At 45.2% G+C, this 22,170-nt stretch overlaps 1 protein-coding gene across 1 annotated transcript in view; it reads right to left on the bottom strand.

The window, feature by feature from the left end:
- The window catches only part of RGMA (repulsive guidance molecule BMP co-receptor a), a 35,184-nt gene extending 13,546 nt beyond the window's left edge, over window positions 1–21,638 (bottom strand). Inside the window, exons 1-2 of the mRNA XM_007072743.4 lie at window positions 21,292–21,638; window positions 12,124–12,239 (exon numbers count right to left, since the gene is read on the bottom strand). Coding sequence (XP_007072805.3) covers window positions 12,124–12,239; window positions 21,292–21,305 — 130 coding nt within the window. The 5' untranslated portion in view covers window positions 21,306–21,638. The remainder of the gene's footprint in view (window positions 1–12,123; window positions 12,240–21,291) is intronic.
- Between the last annotated feature and the right edge of the window lie 532 nt (window positions 21,639–22,170).

The following is a 22,170-nucleotide window of genomic DNA, read 5'->3' on the forward strand; positions in this document are numbered from 1 at the left end:
CTCCTCAATTGAAACTCTGTAGGGTGCCGAAAAAACAGGCCCCTGAATGTGGGAGTTTAAAATGGAGGCTAATGGATGTGCAAGAGTTCAAGTAGCCAGTGAAAATCTACTGACCTTAAGGCTGGCAGGGATCTTTAGATCATCAAATCTGGCCTCCTGTATATCACAGGCCATAGAATTTAACCCGGTTACCCCTGTATTGAATCCAGTAACTTATGTCTGGTTCAAGCATCTATTTCAGAAGGAATGCACCACTTCCATTGGCTGTTTGTTCCAATGGTTAATCACCCCCAGTTAAAAATCTGCACCTTATTTCCAATTGGAATTTGTCAGGCTTCAGCTCCTGGCCCTTGGTTCTTGTTAGGCCTTTCTCTGCTAGATTACAGAGTCCTTTTAGTACCTGCTATTTTCTCCCCAGGAACGTACTTATATTTATACCGTAATTAAGTCAACTCTTAATCTCCTTTTTGATAAGCTAGATAGATTGAGCTCTTTAAGTCTCTCGCAATAAGGCATTTTCTCCAGCCCTCAGATCATCTTTGTTTGTCTTTTCTGCCCCTCTCCAATTTTTCAACATCCTTTTTAAAATATGGACACCAGCAGTGGATGCAGCATTTTAGTCTTGGTCTTGCCAATGCTGTGTACAGAGGTAAAAGGGCTTCCCTACTTTTACTCATTACTAGGGTAATTTTTTGACCAAAACTTTTTTTGGGGGGGGGGAGGCAGATTTGGTGACACCAAAACATTTTGTGAATTCGTGGTGATTTTGCTGCATTGTTTTGGTAGAAAAAGAAAAATTTGGAATCATTTCATTTTGACATTTTTTAAATGAAACTTTCCAATTTTTTTATTTGAAATGACTTTTAATTTGAAAAGAATTCAAAATGCTTAAAATCAAAGCAAAATGTTTTGCTCTGGTTTAGATGAAACATTTTGTTTGACCTGAAATAATTTTTTTCTGACTTGCCAAAAATGTCAAAAATGTTATTTTTGGTTCCACTCAAAATGATTTAATTTTTTTTTCAGAATTGCCAGCAAACCAAATAATTTATTATCCCTTTATATTTACTCACTGGACCCTTGTGTATAGATCCAAGGATCACACTAGCCCTTTTCGCCACAACATCACCCTGGGACCTCATATTCCGTTGCTGGTCATATGATCCCAAATCTTTCTTACTCCTTTCCAAGACAGAGTCTCCCATTCTGTTCCTAGAGGTATAACTAACTTTGCATTTGGCTGTATTAAAACATATTGTTTGACTAGGCTCAGCTTACCAAGAGATCCAGATCGCTCTGCATGACTGCCCTATGCTCATTATTTACCACTTTGTGTCATTCACAAATTTTATCAGAAGTGATTTTATATTTAGTTCCAGATCACTGAGAAGACGTTGAATAATGTCTGGTCTGATAACAATCCCTGCAGAAACCCACCAGAAACATTCCCAATTGATGACAAATCCCCATTGACAACTAATTTGTATGAGCTGTCTGTTAGCCTGTTTTCAGTCCATTTAGCATGTGCTTTATTGATATTGTATAATGCTAATCTTTTAATAATATCATGCGGTACTAAGTCAAACACCTTACAAAAATCTAAGTCTACTACAGCTATGCAATTTTCTTTATCAGTCAAATTTGTAATCTCATCAAACAATAAAATCCGGTTGTTTGACAAGACCTAACTTTTTTTTATAAAACCATGTTGACTGGTGTTAATTCTATTCCTATTCTTTAATTCTTTATCAGCTGAATTCCATATAAGCTTTCCCATTATTTTGCCTGGGACTGATGTCAGGCTAACCGACCTATAGTTGTCTGGGCCATCTTGCTTGCCCTTTTTGAATATTGGCACAACATTAACACTCTTCCAGTTTTTTGGAATTTCCCTGGTATTCTAAGATGTATTAAAAATTAACATCAGTGGGCCAGACATCTCCTTAGCTAATTCTTTTAAGACTCATGGGTACAAATTATCCAGGCCTGCCAATTTAAAAACGTTTATCACTAGTAGATGTTGTTTAACATCCTGGATGGATTAAAAAGTACTTCATCCTCTTCATGTGATAGGAGTACATCCCCCTGCTTCTTTCCAAATACAGAACAGAAATAGTTACTGAACACTTTTCTGTATCATTAATAACAATTTTACCATCTCCACCTAGTAATGAGCCTAGCACTATACTATTGCATAGATTTCTTTTGTTCCTAATATGCTTTAAAAATGCATCTTTATCCATCATAATGAGATCCAAAATAGAGTTGGGTGCAATACCTTTGGTATCAGAAAATCATCATCTATAATTTTTAGAAACTCAAACGATAATTTACTACAGGCTGCATGAGGCCTCCAGCATGACTCCCAAGTCCTCTCATAACAACACAACTTTGCTTTCCACACATTACAGACAGGTGATTTTAACATTCCAATCATGTGAATCTTCCCACCAGATTTCAGTAATGCCAATTATATCACATTTCTTCTCATCACTGAGAACTTCCAATTCCTCTTGACTTCGGCTACGTTTGAAAATGGGACATAGGCTCCTAAGTCACCGAGGTGCTTTTGAAGCATTTACCCATAAACTAACTGTATATATGCTAGTGTGTAAATATGTCTGTATGTAAGACTCACATTCAGAATGAATTTTTATTGGCGTACGTATCAAAATACTCTATTACCTATGGCCAAACTCCTCAGATCTGAGGACCTAGATTTCAAAGATGCTGTACGCCTGGGATTTTGGGTGCTCAGCACATGTGAAAATCAGGTCACTTAGGTACAGTGCCTAGCTAGCAATTAAGGAACCTAACTTTGGGTTTGAAAAATGTGACCTGTATGTTTTCATATTCCCAGTTCATTCTTCCTACACACAGAGAGAGACACAGGTGAGGGGGTGGACGGAGGGGGAGGAACAACATATAAACTACTATTTGAAAAGTCACAGAGCAAGGTCAATTCCACCAAGACTTCAGGGAATCCAAAGACAAACTGATGAGCCCTGGTCTACAATTAAAAGCTAGCCACCCATGAGCACCATAGTTAAGCTGACCTAACCGGGGCAGTAGCTGCGGCTAGATTGAGGTTGGAAGTATCTCGCTACAGTGGCACAGCCCAGTGCTGCCATTGTAGTGCCTATACATAACCTTAGTTACAAGTCCCTGCAAGAAACCCTCATCCCAGCACATCGTTCCATACCAAACACCTACCAGTGGCTTTTCCCTGGTTCTCCTTCTGGAAGAAGAAACTGAATGAGAAATGCAGTGGTTGTTGTCTTTTGGTGGGGGTCATAGGATGCATCGAGGGGGCAAGGAATAGCCTGTGTGTGCATGTGTATATGTGCATGAGTAGGAGGAAAAGCTTGGGACTGGAGGATATGGAAACATATATAACACTGCATATTAACACCTACTAGAATATATCTCATGTTGTGTTTGTGTACCCAAGCAGTCAGAATCTGCACTCTTTGTGAATGCCTGTGCATCTACTTTGCGTCACGTGCGTGTGTACAGTGAAGGCAGTGTGTGCATAATGTGCACTGGGTATATTATGTGTAATTACTCTGTGTGCATGTGTACCTGAGGTCTGTCATGCTGCTGATAGAAATAAACCCATAACTGCCTGTTCTGTGGTGTATGGAGAAAGTTGACAGAGAAAACAAAAACCTCCATCCCACTAGCTTGACTGATTGATGGCGTCCCTTGAATAGAGTCCCACCGTTTCAGCAGGAGGAGGGGGAGGAACCATGCAGTGAAGAAGAGCCCAGTGGCCATCTGACCCAGGCTGTGTGAAAGGATTTGTGCATCATGACAGCATTAGTTTCTTCCAGGGACCTCCTTTGAACTGTTAATCAAGCACAATCTTGCAGAATAATAGCCTGATTATTATTGCCTTGTTTGCATAACAAAGAGGCCCAATAAAACTGATTTGATTGAGCTCAGAGGGGGTGTGAAAGATCTGTCCTGAGAAAGTCCCTGCAGGAATGCAGCAAACTGCTCCCAAGTCTCAACCCAGGAAGAAAGACAATGCAATTTGCCATCAAGAAAAAACCCAATAGACCAATAAATTACCCATGTGCAAAGGGATTAGATCAGGTTTCAGCTGCATTGGCGTGGGGGGTGGGGAGATACTGAAGGGGGAAAATAAACCTGACTCTCTTAAAGTGGCAGTGCTCATTTTTGAAGGAATGGAGGGTGGGGGATCATTTTGAAAGGGGACACTCTGTATTATGGGCTGGATTCTGCCCTCCTTTACACCAGCTTAAATCTGGAGGAAATGCAAGACTTCAAGGTAAATGCACTTTGATGGAGTTGCTCCAAACGTCTGCGGGTGTAACTGAGAGCAATGTTCATCCATGCAATCTCCTTTTTAACCCAGTCATCGTCCTACCTGCACCTGTGCTGGAGAACATGGGAAAGAGATTTCTCAAGGTGTTTACTTATGTTTAAAGAAACTGAAGGGCCAAACAACCTGACTGGGCTATTCCATTTCGAATGTCTGTCATTCAAGTGAATGGACATTGGAGCCCCTGTCCCTCATCCTCTCCCTTTTGTTTCCCACTGGGGAGTTCCTCCTCCCCTCGCATCACAAAATCATGGAGCAAGTAGAGGTGGAAAAATGCAGTCAGGGTCTTCTTTGGCAACAGATGCTACAAGAAGAGCCCTTGATTGTTCTTGTCACTTTGCTTTTTGTGTTCAGAGAATCAGCTGACCATGGATCCAGAATACCTTGCAAGGAAGCAAATGTTTCTCCTCCCCTACAAATGTCCTCCTCACGTGCAGCAAGGTTTTCTCCTGCAACCAGCAGAAGCTTTCGCCTCTGATCTTTGCATGGAAAGGAAAGAGCCATTAATCAAAGCTGGGGAGCTCTTCATTAGTCCCCACAGCAGCTGGAAGCAAGTTTCCCAACCTGGGTAGGCAGACCGTGCTAACACGTCTGGAGCTAGCATGCTAAAAATAGCAGCGTGGGTCTTGCAGTTCTCAAGCCTACGGAGTCAGGTGGGCTTGAGCCCCGCCGGTGTGAGTCTTGTTTACCCAGGTCTTGTCACTCCCAGCTGCAGGGTAGACATAGCCAACTGAGCCTCCTGTGTGAGACGCTGCTCCAAGAATTACGGGCAAAACTTGAAAAGGTGAACGTCACAGCTTGGAAATAGGTGTTCCTAAGAAATGAGATCGCTAACCGGGCTGAAAAATGATCGGGGCATTTACATTTGAAGCCACAAAGAGCCACAGATCCACCCCTCCTTCACTGTTAAACTTCTTGAGACTCAGGATCAGGGTTCAGTGTTTCTCTTGCAACAGATACTGCTAACAGCTAAGTGAAGGTAGCCTGGTGTCCAAGAGATCACAGGTTCTATTCTTTGGTCTGCCACTGACTCACTGTAGATGAGGCCCCATGCCTCAGTTTCCTCACCTGTAAAATGGTGTTAGGGAAACTTAGATCTATGGGTGAGAAACAGTGGCCAGGAATACTGGTGTGTCATCACAGCAAGCACGAAATCTTGAAAGCCAGGCTTGCTTGGCAGGTAAGGGAAGAAGGGTTGCTTTCACAACACCAACAGGTCATCCAAGATCTCCACTGCTTAATAAAGGTGGGTAAAGCACTGTTTATAGGTGAGAAAACTGAGGCCCAGAGCAGTGAAATGACCACCCAAGGCCACTCAGTGACAAAACGGGGAATTCACAACAAAGTTTTCCAACTCCTAGTTCCCTCCTCTAACCAGGAGACTCAGCGCCCTCCTCAATACGCCCCGATGGGACTTTGTATCCAGCTCCATCAAAAAGGAGCAGACAAATCCATTCAGGCTCTGCCAGCAGCTTGGACTCTTAGATCATTTGTCCATTGCAGTTCCTTTGCCCTTCACCTTTAAGGTGGGATTCCAGAGTCACTTACAATATCCATTTTCCCACCTCCGAGTTTGATAAGCCATTGGGATGAGCCAGGCGTCGGACCTTTCTCCATGAGGCTCAGGCTCACAGCTGAGCCATGGTTGTTTTCACACCAACAGCGTTTTGCCCAGGCCTTGTTCTGTTCAGACTGTGTTACAGGCACAACCCCTCACCACAGCTGTATGACTGTTGTCAGGCCTGGTTAGCAGATCCTCTGCCTTTCAATATCTTGTGAGAGGATGGTGCAGACAGTGCCATGAAGGCTGCTGTGGGAAAGCGCTTTGCACGAGAGGTGTGTGTTTTCTCTAGGAATAATCTGCCCCACCACTTTCTTCTGAAATTTCAACCCTTCAACACTTGGCTAAATGAGATGCAAAAATGAGGAGACAGAGAAAAGCCCCAAGCACATAAATCTGAACGAGGCAAATTTACACAATTAAACAGCCTGCCAAGAATTGCGGCATTTCAATTAGAGGCGTTGATTTGAGTGCAGGGTGTGGAGAGTCAGCTGCCTGCCTTTCACAGATGTCAGCTAGAACCTCGCACAACCTAGGGGGAATTCACACAAACACACGTACGGCCCTGTGTCTTGCACTGTAGCCTCTTGCTGTCTCTGGGAGTCTGACGAGGGTGAGGAACAAATCTTTTAAGTAGATCTGTTTACAGGTACGCTGTCTCTCACCTCCCCACCCCGCCCTATACAACCCCATTCGCATACCACCAACCCAGCTGATACTCAACTTGTTCTATCTGACTCATACTGCAATGGAAATGATGCACGAAATCCATAAACCCTCCAAACACTATTGGCCCACCTAGATGTCAGTCCCTGATAGTCACTGGGTTATTTCTAAAAGATGCCCAATGCTGGAGCCGCTGGGCGCAAGTTCTAAATGTCTGAGAAGAAATGAAAAAAAATCAAAACCAAATGTATCCCCCTGGCTCTCCACTCCCTGCTCATTCATCCATCCCCGCCCCCGGCAAACGCCTGTGAAGAGAGATGGGTTTTGTGTTGTGCCATAAAGGTCAGCAAACTCAGCTCTGTCAGAGCGCTGTGGGGAGCAAATTCCAGAGTCAGGGGTCCTCCAGCAGGAACACCCTGCCACATGCACCAGCCACTGAACCCCACGGGCATGTAGGGGATGTCACATGACCTCACAGCCATGGTCGGGGTGGGGAAGGAAAGATGGGTTTCTCAGAACCCAGGCCATTTAACTGTAGGGCTTTGGAGACTGAAGCCAACAGCACTCAGAAGAGTCCAGAAAGCCAATATCTAACAGGAGGCTTACGCCACAGAGCCCCCTTCCTGGTGGGTTATTCCGCAGAACAGTCATGACTCAAGTGAAATGCATTATCTGTCCTACTCTCCACATATCATCACACATTTAGGGCCAAATCTGGCACCCATGAAAATAAAAGGCAAAACTGCCATGGGATCAAGGCTGGGCCTTTCAGCTCCTCCAATAACCCAGCTGATGCTCCACCCAGAAGAACTCACTGATCTCGCCTCTGTAGAGACTTGCATTCTCCCTCCCCAAGTGCAGCTAGCTCCCTGTAGCCATGTGCAGGACATTAGACAGAGCTGCTCAGTCTGCACTTAGATGGCTACTTGTGCATAGGGAGCCAGCTTGTTCTTTTGCAGTAAAAGCCCTATGACTTCATCGAAGGGATGGCATCTGGTTTTGCAATTGGACATAATTCAATTCTCCCTCCTCACTACAGAAACTTCTGTGGGTGGAGCGGTGATTTTGTGAGCAAGATTGCACTTGAGTGCAAAGAAATCTGTAGGTTACAATTGAAATCCCCGTTATTGTTATTACAGTTAATGCAAAAAAAAAAAAAAATGGCCCAGTTATGGGACTCCTGCTCTTAATTACAATATTTGTCAATTGTAGGTTACAAAGCCTTTTAAAAGCATTTATGAGTGAATTTAGTCCTCATGAAAGAAAGGCACCAGCAGCCCGTAGAGCCAGGCTCAGTGTGGACAGGGCTCTGCCAATGCAACTCAATCCTGACCTGCAGCACCCAATATATTTCAATCCCAAATCCTCTGTCAGTGTCCGTCAGTTCTCACTTGTAGCACTGCCTGCTATTCCAGTCCTGGGCTGCCAACACTGCCAAAACCGCTCAATCCTGACACACACACACCCTGCAAACCCATGGCTGGTATGTCAGTCCTGGGTTCCCCACGCAGCTCCGCTGATGCACCTCAGTCCTGACTTGCAGCGCCTTCTGCTAGTCCAGTCCTGGGTCATTTTCCCACAGCTCTGTCAAACAACAAAGCAAAAAAGAGCAAAACCTGCCGCATCCCCCTGCTCTTCTAGTCCTTGACACCGCCTCGGATCTGCCAATGCACCTCCAGGCTAACCCCCAGCAACACCCCGATAATTCGAGTTCTGGGCCTGTGCTGAGATGAGACTGACAATTGTGTGCAACCGTGTCAAAGAGTTTGGTGATTTAAGTGATGTGTCCCTTAGGGATTTGGATGAGAAACCCTAAAACTTTTTGTCATTGTAGCTTGACCCAGCATTTCAGTCCAGGTCTCCAGAGGCAGCAGGTTGGTGTAGAAACCCACTAAGCCCCCGGGTAAAGAAGTTTTTATGACTGCACAGCTCTATGATCACTTTTATGTGCACGTCTGACATGGTGCAGCTGTTCAGGCCACAGAAGAAGAAAACCTCAGCTGCTGCTATTATAAACCCAAAGTTCCCCATAACGTCTCCCGGTTCCTATTAACCAGGGGCTTGGAATTCAAGAGAGGCAGTTCCCATGAAAAAAGCCCACACCATCTGCATTTAAAGACAAGGCACCTTCTTTTAGCCCCAGTATGATTCTCAGCGGCAGTCATACAAAACTCCCCATTCCAAATAAGAGACCCGCTTCAGCACAGCAAGAAACCTGTGAAGCCAAAATACTTCCATGTCTACATCTGAGTCCTGTCTCCATGATAACGCCTAACACAAGAACCATCCCTGTGGCCACTCTGCCATATCTCCCCAGGACTGGGAATACTCCAAGCGCTGTCACTTTAAGGGTTTAGAAGGTGTTGTTTTAACAACCTCTAAGCCCCACTTCTCAGTTTCAGCTTAGTGCTGAGATCACATCCCTCACTGCCGCTAAGAGACAAAAGCCATTTATCAACCTATCTGATAAACCTCCAATAGGCTGGATCCTTATCTGGAATAAACCACACTGCCTGGATGGATTGGAGGCATTCATTCCCACTCCTTGGAGAAAGGGGCTTATTTACAGTTTGGGGACAGAAAATATCAAGGGGAACTGGATCGGCTTCTCAGCTAGACCCAAAAGCTACAGCAGCTTCCTACAGAGTGTGGTACAGGGGACAAACCCTGGAGTCCTTCCTTAGGCAAAACTCATAGGGCCAGATTTTCAATACAGTTCAGCTCCCATTTAGGCCCTGAAATACAGGGCTGGATTTTAACAAGAGCTGGACACAGGGGGTGCTGAGTGCCACATACGTTACCCTAAGGGTCGCAAACGGGAGCTACTGGATACGGAGCACTTTTAGAAACAAGGCCCTAATAATGAGGGCTGAGCACTTGCAAATTGAGCCTTGAGAAATCTGGCCCCTAGACTCCTCCGTAGGAGATTTGCTTAGGGAACAGGGAATAAAAAATGTCAGGCTTTGGTCAGACTCTCCCGCCGGCTGTTTTGTACCAGTGCAACTCCACAGTGGGGTTAGTCCTGAGCCATGCTGGGGTGAGAGGAAAATCCCGCATCAGGGTGCAAATGAGGAGGAACTCGGGGGTACGCCATGAGGGTCAAAGCACCGGGAGATCTGAATCCGGCCCGATGTTTCATAAAAAGCAAAAAAAAAAAATCAAGAAAAAGTGCAGGGCTTGGTGGGGCACTCAGCTCACACACTGAGCGCTCTGTCGGGCCAGGCTGGGAGCAGCGCTTGGCATGGCCCCTCTAACACAGGCTGTAACTTTCAGAAGCAGTTTTAAGACTCCATCAGGGTTATGCCACCCCTTTACCATGTGCTGCTGAGATGTGAATTCGCAGGAGGCAGAGTGGAGAGAAGGGGGGGAGACACCCAGGTGCAGACGCCCCTTTTTCTTCCTCCTACCTCGTGGACCCCTATTAAAATGCAGAGCGAGGGACAAGCATAATGAATGAGGAGTATGGTCTAGATTTGTGCCCAAACTCCTCTTAGCAGTTCACAGTGGGTCTTGATTACCCAGTTTTGCCAGTTCCTTGAAATATATTTGGCTGTTGAGGGGAGAATTCAAAACAAAACACAAACACACAGATCTAATATCAAGTTCTTTCTTGCATGGCAAACTCAGCCCCAGCACTTTGTCTCAAAGGCTGTGTAAAGAACTTAAGCAACATGTATCAGATCTGATCAAAAACTCCCCACTTCTCTGTGTTCAGTTTTCTCGGGGCTAAAATAGCCCAATGACCAGGGAGATCTAGGTGGACATGTTGATCCTAATATTTCAACGAAGGGGTTTATTTTACTGTATCAGGGAGGTGGATAATTTATTTATTTATTGCATGTGTGAGAGAGACATCTTAGCTTAAGAGATTTAGATAGTGCCAAGGAAATGCACGGGCAATAGAAAAGGGAGAAATGTTATAAAAAATAAAACAGGGGATTTAACTTTAGGGCTTTTCTTTTTCTTCCCCCCTCCCCCCCCCCCCATGAAAAAAAAAGGAGGTAAAGAAACTGGAGAGTTTTGGAAGGAACAAATCTGCCTCTGTGGAGTTGGTTTCCCCTCCCCCAACAAAAACAAGCACTCACCGCTCGAAGGAATTTGCAGGCACAGATCTGCCAAAAACATTGTGAAAAACTATGGGGGATTCATTGGAAACAGATGGCGTTTTCAGCTGTAATTCTGAAATTCTCTCCTTTTCTGACACAATACAAACAAACCGGGGTAAGGCGGAGGGTGGCCCTCAAATGTTATCAAACAGAAAGATTAGCAAGAGCTGCAAGTGTATGTCGGTGTGCGGTGCAGGGGGAAGCAGTAATGGGGGGCGCCAGGCTTTGGGAAGGGGGATCAGACCCTTGTGGGGCCATCTGACTTGCTTTTACCCTGTGACCGGGGCAACATCTTCCAACCCAGCTAAGTGAAGTTTTCTAACTGAGCAATGGCCCAGCAGAGGAGGCAGGCAGTGCTAAAAACCCAACCAAGGCCAGGAGGGAATGTGTGGTGACCCCCTCCATCCCAAAGCTGTTCTGTCGGGTGTAGGAGGACTTGTGGCACCTTAGAGACTAACCAATTTATTTGAGCATAAGCTTTCGTGAGCTACAGCTCACTTCATCGGATGCATACTGTGGAAAATACAGAAGATGTTTTTATACACACAGACCATGAAAAAAATGGGTGTTTATCACTACAAAAGGTTTTCTCTCCCCCCACCCCACTCTCCTGCTGGTATGCATCCGATGAAGTGAGCTGTAGCTCACGAAAGCTTATGCTCAAATAAATTGGTTAGTCTCTAAGGTGCCACAAGTACTCCTTTTCTTTTTGCGAATGCAGACTAACACGGCTGTTACTCTGAAATCGGTTGGGTGTGTTACTCCAGTTTTATCACAGTGCAATTCCCTTGAAACAAATGAGGTCCGGCTGCCGTGAGGTAGCAGTGGATCAGGACCATTAATGTGTACGTCTGTGTGTATTTAAACATCCCTTCACATGGCCAGAGCTTGCATGAGTGCTAAACCTGACCCCCCCATCCCAAATCACAGCTCAAGATTCAATCCCCAGTCACTGCCTTGCTTTTTAAAAGCCCAAGAAACATTTCAGACTTGAAGCCAACTTCTGTCGCTCCCCACCAGCTGCAGGCATGCAACCAGGCAATGGGCACAATCTGGCACTGAGTATAGATTTCCCTGGTCACTTTTTCCTTCTTCCACTGCACACGGCAAACCTAGCCTAGCCTGCCTTTGAGAGGGCAGGAGGGGAGATGTTTTCTGCCTCTTCAGAACAATGCTCTGATTGCATTAGCCACTGTGTAGCCACTCTGATCACCTCCCTCCTGGAGGGACAAGGCAGGTTTGGGTAGGCACCAGCGACAGACAGAATCAGAGATCAAGAAAGAAGAAATGTGGGCTGAAACCTCAGCCCCGCTAGCTTTTAAACATGTGGCGAACTGCTGCAAAGAGAGAGAGAGACAGAGAGGCCCCCGGACAGGGGGTAACTCAATCTGCCATCAAAGGCTTGGTATGAAAAGTCTTCAACCCAAGGGGCTGTTGCTTACCTGCAGGGAAGATGCAGAGAAAGACAGGGAGGATTTGGAAGAATCCCAGGGCTGTGGATCCTGCCCCTCTCCCCATACCCATCCATCCAGCTCGAGCTTTAACCACTATCCTTTCCCTGGAAGAAGAGTTAAAAAAAAAAAAAGAGAGAGAGAGAGAGAGAGAAAGAGAAAGAAAGAAAAATAAAGGGAAAAAAATAAATCAATCGAAAGGAAGGAGAGAAACTGAAAAGAATCCCTCAGACCCCCAGCGAGCGAGTCTGTCTAGCTGGGCAGGGCAGGGAGCCCTAGCTGGCAGGCTCCAGTCGCCTCTGCACTGAAATTACACAGACTTTTTTTCTTCTTCTCTCCTTTCCCCTGTACAAAACAGCCAAAACCATCAATCATCCCCGCTGCCTTCCAATGTCTACTGAGCTCTTCCCTTCCTCCAGTCAGGAGCCAGCGTCTCCGCCTCCCAGGCCAGGCCGGCTCCTGTTACAGGCCAGCAGCGCACTGAGGCAGGGGGGTGGGAGAAGGAAAGAGGCGGAGGAATTAATTCATTCCATGCACTAGTCTCGAGTAATAAGAGAGAGAAAGAGAGAGAGAGAGAGGCTGGTTACACTAAAGAACTAACCACAGGAACCCCTAACCCCCAGCAGAACACCCCTCTGGAAAGAGAAACACACCCACATACTGGCTAGGCTGGACAGGCTTCCTTCTGCACTTACAGCGGGACTGACTGTACAAGTGACCATGCTGGGTCCCGGATTTCGCTCCTGGCCATTTCACAGTTTGGTTTGCAAGTCACCAAAAAATTTTTTTTTTTTTTCTAGCCGCCAGCAAGTGCCTGGGATCTGAAAATCAGGCAGGGTTTCCTCTGCCGCCTACCTAGTGAGACAGCCACGCTGAGCACGGACACAGCACTTAGGTTTTCAAAAAGCTGCACAAAGGTTAAGTGGTGTAGCCCCCGGAAGGGAAGGGGAAGGATCATTACCTCCCTTGAAGTAAGGGGGAGACTGAGGCATGGAGGTCTGGCTCCTAAATCTCATTGAGGATCTGGGCCTGCGAGCTTACATAACTTAGCCAAGGTCACCCACTGAGTCTATGGCAGAGAAAGAGGACATAGGAGTTTCTGGCTCCCAGCCCTGTGCTCAGTCCACTAAAGGATGCTGTCACTCCTTGTCATTGGCAATGAGCATTCTGCCATCAGAAACCAGCTGACAGTTTGCTGTAGGCGTACGTGTTTCACAACAGAATCCAGCTCTTTCTTCCACAGCTGCATTAACAGGAGTGAAGTAAGCCCGTATGACTCAGAAACACACATGGAGCAGATTTCATAGCTTCATGTCATTAGTCTGATAGATGTTAGAAATGGAAATGCTCTATTAAGTCACTTAGTCGAGCTCCCAACCAATGAAGGATAGATCCCTATCATACATTTACTGGTGTTTTCTCAAGACCAATGTTAACTAGCCAACCAAATACTCTTCCGGAACTTCCATAGGATAACTATACTGCAGCCTAACAGATCTCACTGTCAAGAAGTTGTTGCTGATATTCCGCTTGTCCCTATCTATCTGGGAGAGTTTTACCCATTATACTGATATAGTCATACAGGTCTAGTTGTACCAGTGTAACCCCCATGTGGATACTCTTATTCCAGTAAGAGTGATTTTCTTCAGTTTAGTTTATGTCACTTGGGAAGGGGTGGCTAAACCAAAGAAAGTCGCTCTTAAGAGTATCTCTGTAGGAGAATCATACCGTATAACTAGATTTGTTTAAATTCACTCCTTTGCTTACAGCAAAAACACTTTCCTTGAAGCAGGTTCAAACTACATTGAACGAAGGCCACTGTAATTCTGAACGAGAGCATCTGTACAGGGGTTTAATGCACTTTAACTTCACAATTTTAGTTAATTCATCCTAACTTTCCATGCCACTGTAATGCGGATGGGAAGGGGTTTTCCACCGATGCCGGTAATCCACTTCGACCTAGCTGTGTTTACAGTTGGGTTACCTCGACCTAACTACAGCTCACAGAGGGCAACATTTTTCACTGCCCAGAGTGATGTAGCTAGGTTGACCTAAGTTTTAGGTGTAGACCAGGCCTCAGCTTAACAAAAAATCCTGCCTGGAGTGAAGTGTAGAGGCTGCAATAAGATCTCATATTTTGAGAAGCAAATTCATCAAATATCTCCATTTGGCTATTGTGTTAAGTTGTGGGGTTTTGAGTTTCCAGTAATCCAAACAGCTGCGTGGGCTGAAACCATATGTGTAGTTGGTGGTGGTGGTGGGGTGTTACTGCCCCCCCGCAAACTGCAAGCCTTGGGCAGGCCTGGAATTTGCCTCCCTGTGCGCGGCCCTATTGGCTTGACCGGAGCTGACCCCAAATACAGAAGTCAAACTACACCTATGGCTGAAACACTGGATTTTTATCCAGGCTGTACTAGGAATAAAGGTGAAGGTGATTCTGGGTAGAATCAAAAGAGCACAGTTGCGAGCGAGGGGCCTTGCCCGCTTGACAAAAGGGCTGCAGCCGGCTGTGAGTTTGAACCAGCGCCATTTCCCTCTGTTCTGATCCTGGAGCCTGCACACTTGGATGCAGTGTGCAAAAGTCAATGGGAGGTTTGTGTGCAGAAGGGCTTCAGGATCAGCCTAAGCAGGGAAAGAGATTAAAAACAGACCCACATGAAGCTTCGGCCTTCAGGTCAGTGGCAACTGTGCTGCCAGAAAACAAATATCTGGTTCTACTGACTCCAATTTGCAACCTTCCCCTTTTTCCCCCCATGGCCCGTGGACACATTTCGGCTCAGCTGCGTTAGGTATTGCATGTTTGACTGCTGTTTGTGCACAACTGAAGGCAGCCGCTTTCATTGGTGAAAACTAAACATTGGTCTAAACAGACCCAAAATATGGATGCTTCTGAAATTCCACTCTGGATCCAGTTCCACATTTTGCAAATGACCTCTACCTTTGTAATGAGTTGAACCAAAGACCTGGATCACTAGCATCCCCAAATTGTTTGAAAATTTGGGATCTGAACTTTTTGCCTATGGGAGACAATCTAGGCGTCTAGCCTTTGAAATGAATTGGGAGGCGATACTGACTGCATTTTCCCTTATTTCTTTTCTTCCTAAAGCCTAAACGCTGTCCCCAACAAGGATCTCATGTTTTAGATTGCACCTTTCATCCTAAAGGATCCCTAAGTTTTTTACAAACAACACTTCATCCACCACAGAAATGCAGCCGCTGTGAGGTAGAACACAATAATGCTGTACAACAGCTTTGTACAGGGAGCAAAGAGGCATCCTCGATCTAGTGGGCTTCTGGGAGTATGTAGGGTAGTAGAATATTGTGATCCGAACTGGAATTAGAACAGGATGCTAGAGCTAACACACCCTGGCTCCTGAATAAAAGTGTCCATAGGATTTAAATCAGTGCTAGCAGGCAGGATCTCTGGTTTATGTATCTCATGGAAGACAGGATGACCTGTGAAATACCACTCACCCTGGTGAGACTCCACCCTGTGTAGCCACAGTGGAGTGAGTTATGGACTAAGTGTTGCCTGACCCTCTAAGGGTCAAATGTATCCCTGATGTAACTCCATTGATTTCCATAGGCTCACAACCAGGATGAATTCAGTGCTAACTCTTTGGTTATGAAAGAAGGATCAGCTAATCAGAGGCTCCTACAATACCAAGGACAGGGGCCAAATCTACCCTTGAAGCCAATGACCTGATTCTGCTGCCACTGAAGCCAATGGAAATAGAACTGGGCCTTATACGAGCCCAGATTCACTGTCTTCTCCTAAGTAATCATCCTTCCTATCTACAGAGACCATCCTGTTTCATCTAATTATGTGTGTGTGTGTACATTACGTACACATGCAACTTACAGAGAGGATGGAGAAACCATGGCCAGCTGTACAATCTTAGCCTATGCTGTTCTAAGTTAGACCATTCACTGCCATTGAGTCAAGGGGGCTGAGTAACTGAATGAACTGAATAATTAGAACCATTAGGTTTAGCACTGATGCCTCCCCTTACAGCCTTTCCTAATGAATTTATTTGATATCTATAATTATACTGCTAAATAGTAAATATGGGCAATTTTGAAGACTTTCTGCTGCCTGTAGCTAGTGGTTAGACTGGGGAACTATTCCTGCCTCTCACAAAACCTGACTGTGGCCTCTATCCACCAATCTATCTAACCACTATGAATTTATTTGCCATTCAGTTTAGTATCTAGGCACCTTAAGAAAATAACTTCACTGCTCTATGCCTCAGTTACCTCCTCACAGGGGCTGGGAAACTTAATCAACGGATGTTTGCCAAGTGCTCTGGGAGCCTGGGCTGAAAGTTTTCAGAGCACAATTCTGCTCCCACTGAATCCAATGGCAAAACTCTGATTAACTGCAACGAGTGAAGAAAATTGGGCCCCAAAACAGCAAGTATGATATAATCTTTTGTAACAGTGCATGGTATCATTTCAGTTCATGAACCACCATTTAAGATCTAGGGCTATAAAAGCCGGTAGTTTATAAGCCTGGTATCAGATACTCATGTATTATCTACATTACGCATACATGGACATTTAAACAGCTACTGATGAGAGATTTTTGGAACTTTCTTATCACTTTCCCAGTGTTTCCATGTGATTAGGATGAACCCCAAATGTGTAGCTACCCAATGAAGGTGAATGAAGATGAGAGAGATGATGTGTGTATGGGCATGTCTCTAAACACACTGAGTGCTGGAGTATTTGGACTAGTAAACAGTTTTGGTGCCAAATATGAATACCATGAATAGTAAAAAATAACCAAGTTATTCATCAATTTCAAAACTGGTTCGAAGGACTAATGCCAACCTCAAATCTAGAAGATTCCCATATCAGAAGATCCCCATGTTCCGACCAACCCCAGAGGACAGTGACTATCTGCCATGCAAAAAACTAGAGGGGACAGCACACAGCTCTGAAACAGACATATTTCTCCCATACCCATTTTGAAGAATCTCCCCATTGGCACAGGGTGACTATAGAGTAGCTCACTGGCTACCCCTTGCTGATTGGCCTTGCTTGTATTGTTGTTACCCCACCTTCCCTGCCTATTTGTTTGGCTGACTTCTTGCGTCTCGTTTTAAATTTAAGCTCTTTGGGACAGGGGCTGCTTTTTACTATATGTTCATATAGAGCCTAACCCAACAGGGCACTGTTCTGGGGGGCCTCTCGGTGCTGCTGCCATACACATAATTCTAATAACAGCCACTGAGGCATGAGGGTTCCCGGGATTACATGTGTTCAGGTTGGTTGGTGTGTTTCACTCATGCTCTGCAGAGAAAGAGCAGCTTTTCCTGACCTTTCCCGCCACAGGAATCTGAATCTGAACGGTGCTTCTACATCATGTAGGGTGGCCAGATAGCACGTGTAAAAAAATAAAGGAGGGGTCTAGTTGCATATATAAGACAAAGTCCCTAATATCAGGAGGTCCGGTCACCCTAACAACATGTATTGGGATTTGGTTTATACAACAGAATTCTGATCAATTCCAAAAGCCAATAGAAAAGGGGAGGGAAAGGGGCACTGACTCTTTGGAGAGAAAAAGGATCAATGAAACTCCGGGAAAGATTGACAAGTGATTTTAAAATGAACGTGCAAATCAAGCCAATGCTTGTGCTTTGGAGGATTCCCTTATTTTTTTAAAAAGCCCAGCAACTCTGTATCTTTCTTGCAGCAAGGATCCAAACCTTTAGAGGTTGCAAAATGGTGATTAGATGGAGAACATTGCAGTATTTTTTAAACAAGAACTGTCTGTACCCTACATTTAATTACCGCTACACTGCAGTCTCTCTCAAAATGTGGATGTGTGCAGTAACTCCCATTGGATTAGCATTTAGACCCTTAGATGTTAGGGAGCAGCTTTATATTACTGTGTGTTGTCCTAAGCTCTTGTGGCTGCTGGATAAGGGTCTCAAAATGCTGCTCTGCTAACATGTTTTCCTGCCCTGAAAAGTCTGTGTATAGCAACTAATAGGGAAGGTATTCTATTGCAGGCTTCATTAGTGCATTGGGCATGGTAGTGACAGTATCTTAATGGGGTAGGTCAGAGGAGATGGTATTTGAAAGAGGCTTTGAAGAGAAGCATGCGGGCTGACTATTGCTTGGCAAAGAGCAAAGAGGATTCTTCGTTTCAACAGTTGAGTTTCTGGTGCTTGGGCAATCTAAATATACATCTGCTTATATGGATCCTGGACTCAATAGCCTGTCTCTTTAAAGGGACACTATTAGGTGTCAGTTTTGGATTATTAAGATTTTATAATGCTACCATCAATAAATAAAATACTTTGCTTGTATACAGCACCTTCCATCCAAGAATCTCAAAGCCCTCTACAAATCAATTAAGCTTTTCAAAACCCCATGAGGAGGGTAAAGTAATTTTGGGACAGCTACATGAAGTGATCACCCAAAACAACTAGTGCAAATACAAGGGCTTGTCAATTCCTAATGCAATAATGATCCAGCTAGAGAGGGAGGAGGAATGTTTGAGAAATCCTTCATTCCTACCCGCAAAAGAAAGCAAAATGAGCTGGATATTTTCAATAGAATAAAGCTTGTCACGTCAACTTGTTTGCAGTTGTAGTGGTGTGGTATTACAGAGACAGGGTATTATAGAGACAAGATGGGCGAGGTAATATCTTTTATTGGACAAACTTCTCTTGGTGAAAGAGACAAGCTTTCGAGGTTGCACAGAGCTCTTCTTCAGGTCCTGAGTAAGCTCTGTGTAAGCTCAAAAGCTTGTCTCTTTCACCAACAAAAGTTGGTCCAATCAAAGATGTTACTTCACCCCCCACCCCCACCTCCCCGTGTGACAGGTGACATTCAACTCCTTCCTCCCCCTAATTTGTTTGCAGCATATTGTGGGGCTGGGCTTGAATCTCACACATCACAGAATATAACCTTTCCTTGTTCTGATGTGTTTAGAAGGTTGGCTGGAATTCTTCTTCTGTATATTTAGTTCTCTGCAGGGAGCTCCGCCTTCATCCCCATCTCCTACCGGAGTAAATCCCAAACAACATTCCTATTGCATCTATTTCACATCTGAATGAACCTCTAATAAACAACTGGACTAATAGGTGGTCATGTCTGTGAGCAAGTTTCATGACTGTTGGTGAAATGTGCGTGGCTCAACTGAAAATCTGGGTAACTTCTAACTGCCAAAAAATAAACAGAAGGGATCTTCAACCCCCTTTTGACTTTCTGTCAGAACAGAGAGAAATCAATTTAGTATAACTGGACATTAATGCTGCCCCTTCTTTCCCAGCTGCTTCTAAAATTGACTTTTGTCTCTAGAAATTGCAAGAGTTCCTACAAATATATTTGTCTAATCTGCCTCTCCCCATCTAAACAGAATGTCTAAGGACCTCTCCTAGATCTCGTCATTAAAAGGTAACAGGCCTTTCTGTGGAACAGCTGGGATGGAAATACCAATTTTTCTCAAGGCTAGATTGTCAATATACTGTGGCTGGAGAAAGCAGAAGGAGTTTAGGAGGGGCACAGAAGCAAGGAGGAGCCTGCTCTTTAAGGTGCCTTCTGACTTTATGTGGAAACACTGTACCTCCCACTTGGGTTGTTGAGTGTGGATTCCTGAAGATGATGTCTAGAAATGTGATCTACCACACCATGCCATTTCTGCTTTCAGTTATGAAATGAAGGACAGTCTAGTAGATGTTGTCACTATGCATTTTTAAAAACTTTAAAAAACTATCTGAATATCTCCCAGGAAAATAAATCGTTACAAAAAATGAGGCTAGTAAAAATCCCAATGACCCCATCCCTCTGGATTTTCCAAACCCGTTATACTCCCTACAGAGGATGCAGTTGGATGAAGGCTGTATTTTTTGAGCAGGGAATAAGCACATGTGCGCTCTCCCGGGAATAAATAGAACTCGAAGCTCGTTTCTTCCCGCTAGGTGGCGCTGTTTTCCCTAAACAGTTTGCAAAAATAGCCAATTTATGAAATAAATGCAATCCAACGCTGCCTTAAACCACATGACATAACATCAGCTTACAAGCTCCCATTAAAATCTCAATTTGGGGAAACTGATTCTACCTCTGAGCAATGGCAATACAATTACTCCAACAGGCAGCAATCAAGAATCACATCAAAACAACACCAAACTTTCATCTCCCGCCTAAGAACCACCACCACCACAAGCACCTGTCTTGCAAACATGATTTCCTTGAATACATATAACAACGGGCAAGTCCCTGGATGAAAACAACACTTAAAGAGGATGTTTTGCAACCTGGCTGGTGGTTTTAAAATGTCCTAACTCAAGGCTTTATTCTGCCATCCTGACACTGATTAATGCCTTATTACCCGCTGAAATCAGTGGGACTTTTTGTTGAGTAGGGTGTTACTCAGCACGAGTAACGGTAGCAGAATCTAGCCCTCTGAGATGAATGTAATGTTTGCTTTAGCCTATATAGCTATCCATCTCTCTCGGTACTTATTTGGCTCTCCTACGCATGGTATCTGAGTGCCCGGATAGCTGTCAAACTAGCTTGATCTTGAAAACATTCTGTATTTTTAAATCATAGTAGCTGGGGATAGGAAAACGTATCTACATATCGATCCTTCTGTGTTTTGCAATAAGGATGCCAGCTAAGCCCCGGGAGCAAAACCCATTCCAAAAAAAAAAAAAAATGTTTCCATTTTGATCAGTGTTTTGCCATTAAGTTCACTTTTTCATTTAGATGGGAATAATTTCGCACAAGGACGCTGCAAGTCCGGGGGCAACCAGAAAAGAAAAGAAAGAAAGAAAGGACTCGTCTCTCTCTATCTCTCTGCATGCAATGAAGAAAAAGAACCAAAGCACAGAATAAGCATTTACAAATGGATAGAGAAACTCTACAGAGGATCAGAACGGAACGCCACGGACTCTCAGGCAGAAAGAGCACCTGGTTAAGAAGCAAATCAAGAAGCAATTAGGGAGGGGAAGGGTGGGGGGTGGATATCATGCCGGAAAGAGAGTCCAGGTAGCAACCCCAAAGCAGGCTAAGAAGGAAGCAAGCAAAGGTGCAGAGGGATTCCTTGGGAGGGGGTGACCCTTTGTTGCAGGGAACAGACCCCAGGGGTTGGTGCCTTTCCCCTCCAATCCACTTTCCCCCAACCTCACCGGCTCTGGTGCTTACCTTATCGGCTGCATCAGCCCCTCCAGCCCGCTGGGGGGGAGGGTGTTAGTGGTAGGGAGGGGCAGGTGGACGCTGGCAGGACCGGGAGGGGGGAGATGGTGGGATTGTCCGCAGCAGGGCAACCCCCCCTCCCTTCCCAAAGAGCCCCCCCTGTAGGGTTAAGAGCTCGCCACTCTCTTCAGCAGCAGGACAGGGAGAGCAGCATCTTCCTCTCCAGCTGCATGTCTGCGAGAGACTGGCTGAGCCAGGGCAGGGTGTGAAAGGAAAGTGATTTCCCAAGCAGATCACTCAGCCTGGGAGATAAAACGAAGCAGACAGACAGGCAGGCACAACAGCCCCCCCCCCCCCCCCTCCGCCCCTTCTGCAAAGCTCTCCGTGTGCTGGTGTGAGAAGGTTAGTTAGCATGCAAAAGGGGGGATGGAAAACAGAGGCAGCTCAGTGCAAGGCGAGGAGCAGGGGGAAAGAGCTGGTCTGTGGGTGTGCGCCCCAGTGATCCACAATCACAGGGATGGGAGTGAGGGGTGGTCAGCAGAAGAAAGAAAGTAATTAACAGTGGACAGGAAATTAGGGTGCAGGCGAACAAACGGGGGAAGTGAATGCACACGACCCTGCCCACCCAGGGTTCATTCCTGTAGGGTTTAGATCTGGCACCTTTCCATTTCTGCCCTGAACTAGTTAGAATTGTCCACCTGCAGCTCAGAGGAGGAGCAAAAATCTGACATGGTCCCAGGAAAAAAGAGAGTTGGAAATGGTTATTTCCTGGGGGAAATTATAATCACAGATACAACATACACACATACAGTATGTATGTATGCCTGTGTGGGGAGTACAGGCATACACATGCACAAAACACAGTTGTAATCTCTCTATGTGGTGTTT

This window comes from Chelonia mydas, chromosome 10 (assembly GCF_015237465.2).
Source record: "Chelonia mydas isolate rCheMyd1 chromosome 10, rCheMyd1.pri.v2, whole genome shotgun sequence".
NCBI lineage: Eukaryota > Metazoa > Chordata > Testudines > Cheloniidae > Chelonia > Chelonia mydas.